This window comes from Drosophila mauritiana, chromosome 3R, assembly GCF_004382145.1.
Source record: "Drosophila mauritiana strain mau12 chromosome 3R, ASM438214v1, whole genome shotgun sequence".
Classification (NCBI taxonomy): domain Eukaryota; kingdom Metazoa; phylum Arthropoda; class Insecta; order Diptera; family Drosophilidae; genus Drosophila; species Drosophila mauritiana.
The window spans coordinates 18,214,183-18,229,431 of NC_046670.1; the positions used below are offsets into that span (position 1 = coordinate 18,214,183).

General features: G+C 41.7%; 4 protein-coding genes across 4 annotated transcripts; 2 read left to right on the forward strand and 2 right to left on the reverse strand.

Annotated features, from left to right (window-relative positions):
- Positions 1-256: 256 nt before the first annotated feature.
- Positions 257-940, reverse strand: LOC117142842 (protein KRTCAP2 homolog). Its single transcript, XM_033307075.1, has 2 exons — positions 831-940; positions 257-775 (listed from the first exon to the last, which is right to left on the reverse strand). The coding sequence occupies exons 1-2, from the start codon at positions 832-834 to the stop codon at positions 354-356; spliced, it is 426 nt and encodes a 141-aa protein (XP_033162966.1). The 5' UTR covers positions 835-940; the 3' UTR covers positions 257-353.
- Positions 941-1,102: 162 nt separating this feature from the next.
- Positions 1,103-1,793, forward strand: LOC117142841 (28S ribosomal protein S18a, mitochondrial). Its single transcript, XM_033307074.1, has 2 exons — positions 1,103-1,293; positions 1,391-1,793. Exons 1-2 carry the CDS (start codon positions 1,197-1,199, stop codon positions 1,759-1,761), a joined length of 468 nt encoding a protein of 155 aa, XP_033162965.1. The 5' UTR covers positions 1,103-1,196; the 3' UTR covers positions 1,762-1,793.
- Positions 1,794-1,970: 177 nt separating this feature from the next.
- LOC117144727 (pachytene checkpoint protein 2 homolog) lies at positions 1,971-3,598 on the forward strand. Its single transcript, XM_033310070.1, has 3 exons — positions 1,971-2,108; positions 2,163-2,526; positions 2,588-3,598. Exons 1-3 carry the CDS (start codon positions 2,047-2,049, stop codon positions 3,425-3,427), a joined length of 1,266 nt encoding a protein of 421 aa, XP_033165961.1. The 5' UTR covers positions 1,971-2,046; the 3' UTR covers positions 3,428-3,598.
- Positions 3,599-9,644: 6,046 nt separating this feature from the next.
- LOC117143467 (putative odorant receptor 85d) lies at positions 9,645-11,003 on the reverse strand. The gene is made up of 3 exons (XM_033308180.1): positions 9,978-11,003; positions 9,762-9,917; positions 9,645-9,701 (listed from the first exon to the last, which is right to left on the reverse strand). Exons 1-3 carry the CDS (start codon positions 11,001-11,003, stop codon positions 9,645-9,647), a joined length of 1,239 nt encoding a protein of 412 aa, XP_033164071.1.
- Positions 11,004-15,249: the final 4,246 nt, after the last annotated feature.

Here is a 15,249-nt window from a genome sequence, read left to right on the forward strand (position 1 = left end):
GAAAAGCAGCCGACAAGTGCAGCTATACATTTTCTGCGAAGGCATGGAGACTATGTGGAAATTAATTTGCACACGAGATTTTGATCCTGCTGATGGAAAAGGATTACGATATCCATATAACCAGCGATTGGAGTTTTTGAACTAAATGCATGAATCCCAATAAGATCCTTTATTCTGCAGCGCCAATACTCAGTAGTATAAGGCTGGCCAACTGTAATGGTGGAGGATTTAATGGCATCTAACTGGCCAATTGACATGACTTTATAAGTTTGTTATTTATTAAAGATTATACGAAATTAATATATGTAAATATTCGAATGTGTTAGTATTGAATTAAGAAGCAGGCAAAAGGTTCATTTGAACTTCTTTCCGCCCTTTCTCGTCGCAGGAGCATCCACGCTGGGCACCTGAACGGAGTAATACTTTGTGGAGATCCTGTTAAGGAAGTAGAGCCCCACCAGGGAAAAGAGCACACTGGTGGTGGCGCAGACACGATGAACTATTCCCGCAGCGGCCACCGTGAGTGAAAGGCAGAATAGAATCTCAGGTAGCAGCTTGGCCTGGAAATCCTGACCAAAGACGACCATCTCCGCGTTGGAGACGCACGTGAGGCTCAGGATGAACACCCAGGAGAACAGGTATCCGCCCAAAAGGACCCTCAGCTGCGAGTCGTTGAACCATTCCGAGCAGAAACGCAGTGTGCCAAACAGAACGATGCTCAGGAGGCCCGAGATGATGGAGGACACCAGGGTGCTCTTGCTGCTCATTGAGGCGGCTGCAAAGGTTCGGTGTTTAGTTTCTGTTGGCTGTAATTCCTTGCATTTGCTTACACATATTACTTTTTCCACCAGCCGGCGTCTTTCTTGTACGTGTAGCAAATTATCGAACTATCGAAACTGATAAATGATAATAATATGGGTATTCCAGTATTTATCCACTTAACAAAGCCTTATTCGTTTTGTAGCCTTTCTTTTACATACGCATTAACTTGAAAAATACTCGAATGAAAATTTGTGCTTGCAATAAAAATAAATATAAGGTATCGTAAGACTGACACCGATAATTTTTGTTGATAAGTCATATTTTAAATCAATTGATGTGGCAACGCTGCGGCTTTCGTGGTGAATGGCATTTGTAGTAACAACATTGCATTCAAGCACAATTTTAATAAATTGTAAATAAAAAACGCCTTCAACATGTCCTCCGTGCTGCAATTGGCCACCAGGACAGTCCGAAGTACCCTTGTTCAAGTGCGCGGCGTGGCCACCACAATGCCAAGGCAAATAAAAGAAAGTGAGTTTACAGAGACCTCTGTGAAGTGTTTCATAACCCCTCAAGTGTATGGACATCTTTAAAATTAATTCGATTTTCTGTTCAATGTCATTTCCAGTTCAGGAGAAGCAGGAGAACAATGTAAAGATTATCGAGGGCGTTAATGTGGAATCACCGCGTGCTAACCTGATGCTTAAATCCGCCTGCCAGACCAAGTTTTGCCCGGAATGCACCTTGGGCCTGGACATCAAGCACACAGATGTGCTAATCCTGTCACAGTATGTACGCTCCGACGGCTGCATGCTGCCCAGAAGGATCACCGGACTGTGCCATCGGCAGCAGAAGAAGATGGGCACTCTGGTGACCATGGCCCAGAAGGCGGGACTGATGCCAAATCTGGCGCCCGAGTGGAGCAAAAGAGATCCCAAGAAGCGCTTCGGCTGGCGCAAGTTCAACAAGTACTTCCTGGAGTCCACAATTAAATACTAGTGTTAAATACAATAAATGTTGTTAATAGAAAATATGATTGTGGTTATAGTTGTCTTTAAATTGTCTGGGAACAATTTTCATATTTGTTTTCTTTTTCTATTGAACTGCCGCCTTTTTCGATATATAAAAAATACTCTTAATTTTAATATTACGACTTGCAATTATTTTTTTCAATATGTTCAGTGCGCCGTATTTTTTGCTTGACAAATTTGGTCACACTACGCCGGCGTCGCTTTTTATAATTTCTTTGTTCCCGCGGCTTTTCAAAGCTTCTTCTGCATTAAAATGAGTTATTTAAGCAACGGCGAAACAGTTCATGTGGAAGTTTGCCTGCGAGGTAACGATGCGTGAGTACCACCCGTCCACAGATGGGATTTTCAATTAATTATCAATTTTTCCAGTCGCCCTAATGCAATTCGCACCAATGTTGAGACAGCCCTAATAACATATTTTCAGACGGCAAAAAAATTGCCTAGAAATGTGGCATTCCTGCCGGATCTCGCAGCTCAGCAAACTGAACATGTGAAGTCTGTTCTCCTGGAGCGCGACAATGGCGGGGTGCAGCCTCTAAAGGTCGACGAGACCAAATTTCGCTTCCATTTCTATGCCACTAAGCCGGAGGAAGGGCAACTTGGTCTGTTTTCGGGCGAAGAAGGCTCGGATGGCATCGATAGCATCGTGGCGGCCAGTCATGCGCTTCTGCCAGCCGCTCAGTTTGTGGGTCTGTGGGAGAACCTCATATACGAGACAGGACTCAAGGAAAAGGTGAGAATGGAGTATGCATAGTTTTCATTTATGGTTTTATCAAGGAAATCATTTTTTCCAGCTTCTAAAGTTTGCTCTTTCGGCACTGATGTTCTCTGAACACCGTGTGGACACGAATGTGATTGCCTGTAACCGCCTGATACTGCTCCACGGACCACCTGGAACAGGAAAGACGAGCCTTTGCAAGGCCCTGGCCCAGAAGTTGGCTATCCGTACTCAAGGCAGCTATGCTTACACGCACCTGGTGGAGATAAACAGTCACAGCCTGTTCTCAAAGTGGTTCTCTGAGAGCGGCAAGCTAGTGGCGCAATTGTTTGTCAAGATTGCAGAGCTGATCTCCGATCCCAACAACCTGGTATGCGTGCTGATCGACGAGGTTGAGTCGCTGGCGTACGCCAGGAGTGCCATGTCTAGTAATGAACCAAGAGATGCCATGCGTGTGGTAAATGCGGTGCTCACCCAGCTGGATTCCATTAAGGCTTGTCCCAACGTACTGATCCTGGCCACATCTAATCTGGCTCAGACCATTGATCTGGCCTTCGTGGATCGCGCCGATATCCGACTCTTCATTGGTTATCCCGGCATTTCCGCTATCCGAGAAATATACAAGGGCATGCTGTCTGAGCTAATGTCGGCGGGAGTTCTGCAGCGCGAAGTTCTGGAGTCGGAGGACGCCGAGGAGGGTTTGCTGTCGCAATTGTCTGAGCGCAGCGTTGGGCTAAGTGGCCGCACATTGCGGAAGCTGCCTCTTTTGGCCCATGCCCAGTACACCAGCGGCGCTCTGTTCGAGATGAACCAGAAGATCAGTCTATCGGACTTCCTGGACGCCATGTTGGAGGCCCTGGAGCAGCATTTGGCCGAGCAACGCCTACTGAAACTGGAGTCCATGGAGCAGCTGTAAAGCAAGACCGAGACACAGACTGAAAATGAAAAATGAAATTACTAAACCCACTCTATGTTCATCAAATGCGATACTTTGTAAACTTCAATTTGCTGCTATGAAAAACAATCCGATGCAGAGGCACGGGTCCAATCCCCATTCTGTTTGCTGCCTCGTTTCATTTGCACACGACACAGAGATTTTCCCATTTCTTTATCCGGCTTTTGATGTGAAAATCAAGCGTGAAATCTTGTTATTTGCTTGCAAGCCCCTACATCCCATCCACTGCCCACCTACTCCACCCTTCTTCACATCGATATGCACGGACATCGGACCCTACGCAATCTCAGCACTTTTGCCTCGTCTGTCCTTCACATTGGAGTGCAGGAGTACTCTCAAGTCCGGCACACAACGAAGCTATCGGATGCTGCTGTCCCTGCTGCCGAAGCATGGGGTGGTATGTTCGGTGGGCAGGGACACACCCACTATTTGCAGGACCAAGTGACGACTAATCAAATTTTTTGACGATTTGATTCTGTGTTGATGCTGCCTGTTGATCCGTATCATCCATTTGGGAGCCACTCAGTCAATCGCAGTCGTTGCATTAGCTTAGTCGCATAATATTGAAATATGTATGTATGTAGGTGGAGTTTTGCCAAATTGAGTTTCCCTATCAACTGCTAATTGGCTTGAAAAGGATATTTAAATGCTGAGAAGGGGGTGTGGTTACAAAATTAGTATCAATCAAATAAAAATGTATTGTGAAATTTTGTTGAATATTTAAGTTCCTAGCACTCACTCTTTAAAGGTGTGTTGTTGCGGGGTGACTTTAATTAAATCAGGACAAATACCCATCCTTATTTGCTCATTGGATTGGATACTAGGGGGACAGGTGGTGGCAATAAACCAGAAGACAGTAAAAATAGGATGGGAAATGGCGCCATCGAATTATGTGAACGGATAGCTGCAGGGCTAATAAAATGTAGATGTGTGCTCAGGAGTGGGAAAGTGCGATAAACCGGATTCCTGTTGATGAAAATGTGATGCCATGCTCATGTGTGATTCCACCCATTGTGTCCTGCTGCCAGGACATATAAAATATACGAGGTTTATTAGTCACACGGCTACGAGTTCGTATCAGCATCTAAATGGCCAGCAGTTAAAGGAACCTGAAAATGCAATATTTTCTATTTTTATAATGATGAAAGTTGTCTCTGTATATCTTTTATTTTCCTAGGCTTTGATAGTTTTTTTTTTTTCATTTATCCTGGAAGAGATTCCAGCTCATCGGTTCGGTTGTTGATTCCTACATTTAATGGTGAAACGCGTTGTTTGTCTGCCGCAGTCGTGTGTTACAACTTCTGTTTATTGTTTAACGTTTTATTTGGGCAGCAAGGACTACGATGAATAGACTTTGAATGTGGCATTCAGTGAGCTTCGCATGGTTCCATTTTCTCCATGCAAACAATTGAATGCGAATGCAAATGGGTAAATAGGCATCGTAACACATTACAATTCCTCGCCGCAGGATATTAGCAGTCTAACAACATGGCTGATTTTAAAGTAAAGTTAATTATAAATTTAATGTTTATTCGAATGGTTTGAGAAATGGAACCTATTAGGTGGTAAAACATAGAGAATTTTCCTATCTAACATAAGATATGAAAACTGGCCTACTTTGCAGTACGAGTGGATTCAGAGTTAACTTCGAAATAAATGTGAATATTTTTCGGTCGATTGGCGTGCCTGAAAGTTGGATCCTGGATCCTGGATCCCCGCCGGAAGTTCCTTCCCTGCACAATCATGCGATTGCATGGAGAATTGAACCATTGATGGTTACGTTTATTTATGTTTTCCTTGCTCTGTGTGTGTGCCTTTGTGTGTGTGTGTGGGAAGCCTGTAAGCAGCATTTTGCAATTGCATTTCAGCAATATGGAAAATTCCCATTGTTATCCAATGCGACTGCTGTCGATATTGTTGTTCCTGCTGTTTTTGTTGCTTGGGAGCAATTGTTTCTTGTTTATTGTTTGGATTTGTAAGCTTACCGTTTTGCGGCGTTAAGAAATTTAAATTTCCACCCAAGCAGCACAACAATAAATGCTTTAATATTGGCTCGAGTTTTCCGCAGCAATTGGAAAACTGAAAAACAGTTGCATCTGCCATTTACATTTGCACAAAATACCTGAGTTTACCAATGGACACCCAGAATATGTGATTGTTGTAAGAATGGATTAATATTTCATTTGGGGAGTAAATTGCTGTTTGCAAGGCAATTAATTTTTGGGCAACATGTTTGCAATGCGAAAAAAAATATTGACTTCCTGACCAACAAGAAAATTATCATTTGAGTAAGTTTTCCAATTTGTAAGGTAAGTAATTACCTAAATTTAAGGCACTCAATTCATGTTAGTAATCGTTGAAATCAGTAAATACAACTCAGTTAATTGTGAGTTTCAAGGATGCCAAAGGAACATCGAATTCCAAAATAACCCTTTTTGTATCCTTTAAATTTCGCTGTTCATAACAGTTTCAATTCGCCAAAGTTCGATGCAGTTTAGATTTAATTTAAATTTTTGTGGTGGGCTCTGGCGCCAGACAATGTCGATATTGCGAAGCAATATTCCATTCCTCTTTTGCCCACAATGTGCAGCCGTTGCAAAAATATTCACGGGCTAAAGAAACCCGAAATTGTTTAGTTATTGAAAAAGGGTCGTTAATTATGTATCTTTGGCCAAGAATTTCCACTGCCAACTTTTGGCCAACAAAAAATAATGGGAAAATATGGCGAAAAGCTCGCGCCAGCCGCACAATTTTCGAAAAGGAGTAACAACAAAGTCGTCCTAAATTTAATTTCACCCGCCACCGAATCGCGGTTTCAATATTTTCCAGTGTTTTCACGTTTTTACAGAAATTTGTAGGAGTGGGGAAAAATTCTAGGGAGTTTGAAAATGGATTGCAAACAGAATCGACTTTCTTAGCCCACAACAAGAACGTAAGTTCAGCATTAGATGCTCGCCTTCCCCCTAAACTAAGTCAACCCAAAACATATGCAATGCAAGCAGCAAATGCAGAATGTTCTCAAAACGTAAAAATGGTCAGTTTTAAATAAGAAATTATAACATTTTAAACACTTATTGCAAGTCAATAGTGAATTGTGCTTTAAATAAAAAATCTTGGTAACTCAGCTTATAAAAGCGTCATTGAAAATCGCTTTTTCGAACATCTTACATTAGACTATATATATTTAATTGGAGATTTCCAAACTAGGAACTAGTTAAACGCGCTTTCGCATTTGTATGGCGGCGTTTGAGTGTGTGTGTGTGTTATTTATGCTTAGAACGTGACTGGAAATATGAAATGCAGCAAATGTGTTTACTTAAATGAAGTGAGTGAAAATTGACAAATACACACACACATAGAGGCGCACCCACACCAGTACGTTCTAAATGCAGCGCAAGGGCGGCTGCAATTGGAGGCGTGGCCGGGTCACATCGACCAGCGAGCTTAGGGCACATGAGAAATACGCCAAAAATGGCTATGACGCTAATCCCTTGGACGGCGCAACACACACACACAAATGCACAAGTACAGTGGGCACTCGTCCAAATCCGTTATCCACAACTCAAATTCTACGGAAAGGTGACCCCGAATCGCTTGGCACGGCTCATAACTATGGCTTTTGAATGGCGATTTCAGGGAGAGATACCTCTAAATATTTGTGGTTTTATTATGCAATTATAAGCATGTGAAATTTTTTGCTGGCAACTATTTGATAGATACACATGTCATGTAGAAAGGTGACCCCGATCAAACTTTAAGGTGCACTAACAGATTTTTAGGATACAAAATTTTGTGGAATTTTGTGAGGTATTATTTTTTGGTAACGTGTTCCGACTGTGCTGCACAATTGGACCAACACACACTCTGCGGAAATATGTCAAATTCAATAACAGCCAAGTGACGTGCTTCCTGGTCCGCAACGCTTTGGATTCCCCCTTGTCCAGGATAAATCTGACGATGGAGAAGAAGGAGCAGCGACTGGCGCCAAAACTCTGGACAATGGTAGCCAACTCGGTTCGTCCTTACAACCGCTCATGCCCCTGATAGTCCTGCAGCATGGCCATTCTACTGGCCTCATAAAAATGTACGATTTTTCTTCATTTGATGAAACGAAATACAATTTCTCAACGAGCAACGCAAAAAAGTTGGTTGCAATTGCAATTTTCTTGCCAAATCAGCGCACGCTGCTCGCTATATATTGACATTTTTAAAAGCCAATATTTCTCCGACTTGCAGACCCATTGGGTTTTCTTTTCGCCGAAAAGTAAGTCCAAAAGTTGGCTGTGCGGATTAATTTATTTGACTTCGGCAATGTATAAATATAAATCGAATGAGGCCCATGCACAAATGGAGAATAAAAACTGGAACAGCGCGAAAGTTTATGTTAATAAATAGAGTGCTCTTAAATTTGCAGAAGTGTCCTGCTCTGAAATGTATCTTAAACACCACCTAATTAGCTGAAGACTCCAAGTATCCCGCATCGTAAAATTGCAAGAAATATTTACTGAAAACTTAATTTTAGGGCCGAGAGCTTTTGAGCCATTGGTCACCTGCATTGCCCTCTAATTAGCTGAGGTGCCACCTTTTTCTGGCCACTGCCATTTGAGTCGCTGCAATTACACTGATTAATGGCGGCTTGGCACCCACCAAGAATGCCTGCGGTTGCCCAACCCAATCACAGCCCGTTCTAAATACTTGCTGCACAGTGTGAATAAGAAACCAGTGAACTGGCAATGACAGTCGAAAGGAAACTTTGCACTCGCTCAACTCTGCCAGGCGAAAACTGCCAGCGCAAATGAAATTAGTCGAAACTATTTGGGCATTTCCGTGGCAATGAGGCGGGTCATCCCAGCCCATCCCATCCGCTCCGCCACACCCAATTTCCATAGGCATCGACATCCGCATCCTCAACCGATTTTACATTCACACCGGACTGTCAAAGTCAAGTTCGTGACGCGCGTTATTTCTAATTATATTGGGGAGGGCTTCAAAAGACCACGCCTAATTCTTACACTGAGCAAAAATATTATACACTTGTGTATATGATTATAATCAGAACGAACTCTAATGTTTAAGACAACCTTTATTACTAAATGTAAATATTTAAGATTTTAATTTTTATAGAACTTTTTTCAGATTCTTTCAGATTCAGAGACCTCTCATATATTTTATGATATATATATCATATTATATTTATATAACGACTTATAATTTTAAGCCCAATTGCTTGCTGTTTAGAACTCATCCTGCCCAGACAGTTCCCAATTTGATTTGTCGTGAGCCCACTTTTTTTCCTGATTCCTATTTTTTTTAAGTAATTTTAATTGAAAAAATTCTTCAATTTTGCCATCCATCTGACTGGCAGGTTGGTCCACTGGTGTTGGCCCACCCCACTCCTGCCTGCTTTCTTCTATCGGCCGACAGCCGTAGAAATGTAATTAGCCTGGCCCAAACCCCTCCGCCCGCAAATCCATCCGCCGACTGTTGTCTGTTTGTGTCAACTTTTCAATTAAATATTCATAAAAAAAAATGCAATTTGCCAGCCACTTCGCTGGGCGGAAAGATATTTCGAAATTACTTTTAAGTGCTGCATAAGGTCAGGCAGCGTGTCTAAATGGGGATTATACGAATGATTTGAAAAAAGTATGGATTCTAAATGGAATGAAAAAAGATAATTTCGTATTTGCAATTGGTTAGCTGTCAAATTGTTCTTAAGTGTGAAGTTATCTTTTCTAGAAAGATTTTGCAGTTATTAATCTTGAACTTTATTGAGCCGCCGATCTGCGTTGCCCAAAAAATTTAGTTAATAACGTATTCGGGCGAACTCTAATTAAATTGGTTCGAAGGTGCGAAATTCAGGTGAATCGCAAGGGTTTCGGGGAAGTCGCTAATTGTAAAAGCAGCAATGATTTGTCTGGCATCTGGCACTGGCCCTTTGTGCAAACGAAATGGCGATAATTAATCATTTCTACTGCGGTTAGTTGACCGCTCTTCGATTTGTTCCATGACCTGCGCGAATCGCGGTAATCATTTGAGCTACTACTTTAATTAAAAACCACAGCTCTGTACGGCGAATGGCGTAAGTTATTGGCTGGCGATGATTTGCTCCTTTTGTCCACACAATGTCACTGCCACATGATGTTGGCCATTAAATTGTGGCCATAATCACAAAAGCCAACTAATTCACGTACATTGTGCGCAGAAGGGCGAAGAATTTGTACGAGAGTTGCAAGAGCTGCCAAAAATGGATTAATCGAAATTAAATCGGGATTAAAACCGTACTTTTCTTACTCACATCCGACACGGTGACCAGTGAGATGTTCAGGAACATTGTGGCCTTGAGTCGACTCGGCTGTTGGGCCCTCTTGATAATCAGGATCAGCATTTTACGATACCGCAGATCAGCACGGAACCAGTCGTGGTTATAGACCGCTTGGCCAATCTGCTCACTCTGATTATTATATATAATTTAAGATAAAATATAAAAAATATAGAATAGAATAGTACTTACCGCATCAACGAGCCTCTGAGCATGGGTGGCAATCATGAAGACCTGAACCATTGCACAGAACAGGAAAAGCACGAGCATTACCAGGTTGTCGATCTTGCTGCCGATGGTCATCTGGAAACCCACAAAGCAGATGATAAAGGACGAGGACACAAAGTTGGACAGCAGCGATACACCGAATATCTCATTGATATCCTGGCAGAGGTGGATCAAGCTCTGGTGATAGGCCACCGTCGCCTGGAGGAACTCCAAGTCGTGCTGGAATGGGCCAATACCGGCAACATGACCCTCGATGTGAGCGGAAAGCCGGATGAAGTGCATCACCACCAGCGTGACCAGGGCGCACATTAACATGTCCGCTGCTAGCTGACCGGACAGACATGCCTGACCGCCGATATTCTGTGAGATGTACATGAAATAGTAGCTATATCCGGTACTCCAATCCCAGGGAACCCAGCAGTAGTAGGGCAGCATCCTCTCAAATTGACGCATTCCCAACCAGAAATCACAGACCAGATAGTAAACGGCCCAATAGAGGTTGTACGTCCAGATCAGCACCATGTGCATGCCGAAGTAAAATTTGCTATATCGGCTATAGCCACTTAGATGATACCCTATATCATAGGGTTCTTGTTGAGCCAAGCCTTCCGGATGCAGTTCTTCCAATCGGCTGACCACTTGGGTGAGTCTCTTTCTCTGCCGCGAAATGTACCAGATTTTGAGGTCACCAACGATGACAAATCCAATGAACGATAGATTCATGGTGGCCTCCAGAAAATTGCTGCCTTTGCCGATCGCCAGGAATACGTAAATCAGCTCCGAGACGAGCACTGTGTTCAGATTCACCATCTGGGCAATGAAGGTCCAGTGCAGCAGGACCTCCTTCCACTTTTGACTGTACTTGTGATCGTAGGCCAGCATTCCAATCGATAAATAGAACGCATTGGCATACTTCAGAAAGCTCTGCAATGGAATGGCCTTCAGTTTTCCCTGCTCCTTGGCACTTTGAGTATCCTTCTGAGCCGACATGTTGTAATTGTTAATTTTCCGAGTCGTTGGCTCGCTTTATATACACCCAAATTAATGTGGAGCCCAGAACGGAGCGATGTCGATGATTTAATAATTTACTATTGCCACACACACTGGACAATTGGCACGCCCACTTGATTAGCATGTACACGGCGAGCATCTCTCAATTAGGGCGTTGTGAACCCGTCAGTTGGTCGTCCGGGGGCGTGGTTAATTGGGCCTAACTCGAAATCGATGACTCCCACGATTAAGTGGCTTCCAGTTGCTCACAAATGTCAGCGATTAGTTCGACCTCGGGTGAACAATCGAATGAACAAATGCCTAAACATTAATGGTCTCATTTCCAAGCAAAATTGGTTCAGTTAGAAGAAATTGTAATATACTATTGTGCATCTGTAAAATCTATAAATATATGCATTATTTAATAAAATGGGAAAAACCATTTCTCCCATCGTTAGTTCGTACAGTTCGTACTTTATGCGTAATCTAGATCTCTGCGGCATTCATTTCGTTTATTTTTCTCCTATATGCAGAGAATATTTTGTGCTTTTGAACATTTATTGTTCATGTTTTGTTTTTCTTTGGGATATCTCAAAGTATTTGGAAAACCATTTATGTGTTGTCTTAGCGGCTGCATTGCATTTGTTTCGTCCTTGTTTTTGCTCCTTGACACACTTGCCTGGATGATGGTGTGTGTCAGTGACACGAGTCCTTTGCATTTTGCCTATTTCCTGTTTACACACATTCAGTTGGCCAAAAGGATGTGTATGCGAATTGCCATTTCTTCTGGCCAGATGACACCCGGTTTATGTCTGGATCAACTGTTTTGCTGCCTTCGAGTAATGCAAAATATGCTGGCATTCTTTTCACTGGATGTTTATTCGCTCGTTTGCTTCTAATGCAAAAAGTCCTTGGAATGCTGCAATTAAATTCGATTCAGAGCAGACTATCCATCTCCTCAGCCTGTTCCAGAATCAGTATCTGAATCTGAATCTGACTAGCTGACCTCATTTGCGTATCGCATTCCTAATGAAATTTACATGACTATTTCGCCGCAGCAATGTTAATGAAGAGCATTTATACACAGCTGTTTGTATATATGTAGATACATATATGTATGTACTATATATGTGGAATATGTGTGTTTTTTGCCATGGGAGATTTATTCTCAAATGCAATTAGCATTTTAAATTCATCCCATGCGGTGCACAATTTTTCACTCCTTAATGGCATTTGTAATGTTAAACCAAAATTAATTTAATAAATTGTTGTTGCCGTCTGTCAGTTATGTAATATTAATGCATTTCTATTTGCCACTTGAAGTTTTTGCGGCCAGCAACCATTTTCCGAATGTTTAACCATTTTTCAGCATAGAAAAAGTGATTGGAAATAATTTAAAATAAAAATGTACTTACAGCAGATTTTATTGATTTTAATTATTTTATTTAACTAATTGTCGACAGTCGCAGAAAAAAGTTAATAAAGTACGGTTTTGCGTGCCGAAGTAATGCCGCAAAGTAGATTGCACATTATTTGTGAGTGCGCTGGGAAAAACATTATTTTGATTAAGAATAATTAAAAACACGATATCTAAATATATTCCGATTTCAGATTTATTCGGCATTATGTTATTAATATTACACAAGCAAGCTGATAAATACACACTTTAAAATGCACTTTACTTAGAGCTTCATTTTTAGGAAAACACTGGCTCACATGTCGGGGAAAGCAGCTTTCCCTTTTTTCGGCACCCCCTTTCCAGCTAATACTTATGCAGATTAATCTGCATACATATAGAAAATATATGCTATATATATAGCATATAGCATATGTATGCGCCCCTCGGCTGTGGAACAAGGTCCTTGAGTTTCCGTTTGCATTTTGGGGCCGACCCTTTTGGACGGGTTTATCTACGGCGAGGGCCAGAGACAAAAAAAAGGGGTCTGTGTGCCTATTTCCGCTCCCTTTCCTTTACTTTACTTTCCTTTTTGGCCCCAGCCCCCCAGTAAACAAAGCAATTATGTGTATATGCAACGTGCATACCATCAGATATTTACAATTGCACCAGAAATTATAGCACTTAAAACTGGAGTGCAAGTAAAACAGTTTTAGCCAGTATATCCAAAGAAATGCCTTCACAAGCACACTTGACCAAATTGAAAAGTCCAAACTATTCAAATATTGTGCGAACTCAAATGCAGTGCCACCATTTTGACCTCGAGTGTACGTGCATCTACATTGAGTATAAACATTTTCATTTATTTTCGTGTGTGTTTGCTGGAAATTCTCGTTGTTGGTAAGTTTGTTGCAATGTTGCATATTATCAAAAACATTTGTAGCAGGAAAACACACAGAGCTAGATGAGTTTGAGTTGGTCGAAGGGCTGCATTTTTTCGGATGAGAATATGCGGTGTATGTATATATTTTGGCTTCTGGCGCTTTTGAATGTTTGCCAAATGTTGTTGGCTTTGGCGTAATTGTTACACCAACACTGAAATGTGCAATGATAAGGCCGCGATGTGTTTTTATTTTACCATCGCCATGCTGTTTTTTCCAACCCATGCATACACCTCTATTATTTTTTCGACTAGCTGCCATTGCCCTTTTGCTGGCAATGTGCCACATTCTGTGGCAGGGCACACATGCTAGGGGTATCCCCCATTCCCCACCACGTGGCCATCGTAATAAACCTAATTTGAGTTGAGATGTTGCGAAATATACACTATTGAATGGCATCCAAATAACTTGTTGAAAGTATTTCACATTAGCGAGTCGATAAATTATCATAATAATGATAATAATCGCACGCTAGCTTTCAACACATTTAAGTTTTAATGTATATAATTGGCTTTAAGTTGGCTGTTTGTACTGAATCTATGAATATTTTATGCCACTCTTTTTGTTTCCAGCGAGATCTGACTTTGCAACACCTTGTGTGATTTAATAATCCTAACGTGGGCACGCTCCAAAAACAAGTTGCCCCATATATTTCAACCCATTCAGCAGCTGCCTTCAGTTATCCAAACTTTTTTCCAGAGAAGAAAAAAACTTTCGTGCACCCAGTTTATTGGGCTTTTACGTGGGCGAAAGAGCTGCCACGTCTGAGGGCTAAACTCGATTTTAAATGCATTTTTCTGGTGTTTAACTAATTTGGTTAATATTTTGCAAACGCGTTCTGAATTCGACAGGGCGTGGAAAATTGCCAGGCGGGGATGGTCGGTGTTTGGGTTGTTATGTCTGCCAGCTGTCGACTCCTTACAATGCGTGTCCTTGCAAAACTGGAGCAGACACATAGACGGATGACTTTGAAGTGTGCGTGTGTGTTTTTGAGCTCTGTTGTGTTTTGATAAGCGGCAAATCAAATCAAACGAGATAATGAGTCGGAATGAAATTCCCTATGTATGCAGCCAATGAGCCATGCGCTCAAGCAGGCAAAAGATTAATGCCTTAACGGCTTTAATTATTTCCCCATCAAATTAAGAATCTCCATATTTTCAATTCTGTGGCACCTATTGTGCAAAGCCCGGCAAATTCGGTGCGAACTTGTCTAATACCCAATTTGGGGACAGCAACAAAAACTGCACACCATTAGTGGCATTATTAGTAAGCATAACAAATGCTCGCCATGACCCAAATTTGCAGGACATGGACATGCAGCTTCTCCCCGGAGAGACGAACAGCAAATTATTGTTTAAATACCCTGCAGTTGCGGGTTGATGTTTCTGAGTAGCGATGAAATGTGGAACTACAGGGTATTAACAACCACACTCTTATACATACATATATGTTTAATATATGCACAGATACAGGCTGCAGAATGCATTTTGAGGGGCAAATACAATGGCCAGATAAACAAAGCCCGTCGTCTGTCTGTGGTCCAAATTTGCATAAATTAAAGAGCAGCATCGGACTTTGGCATATATTTCCAACAATTGACCTAAATTGACCGTAGTGCATGCATACGAAAAACTAGAACTACAATCAATGGGCTACTATTTACATATTGCTAATCCATCAAGCCTTTGGACAAACATTTAAAGTAACCTTCCTGCGGTAAGTCCCTTGTAAAACACACTTGGAATTTAAATGAATCCTTGATGTATATATATATATGTGTGTGTATGCATGTATGGGTATATTATATTTGTGCTTGAGCAGCCAAGCAAATTAATAATTATTCTATGGTATGCACATAATCATCATTATTGTCTGGCTCATTTGACAGCAATGTCATTTCCAGTCTCAT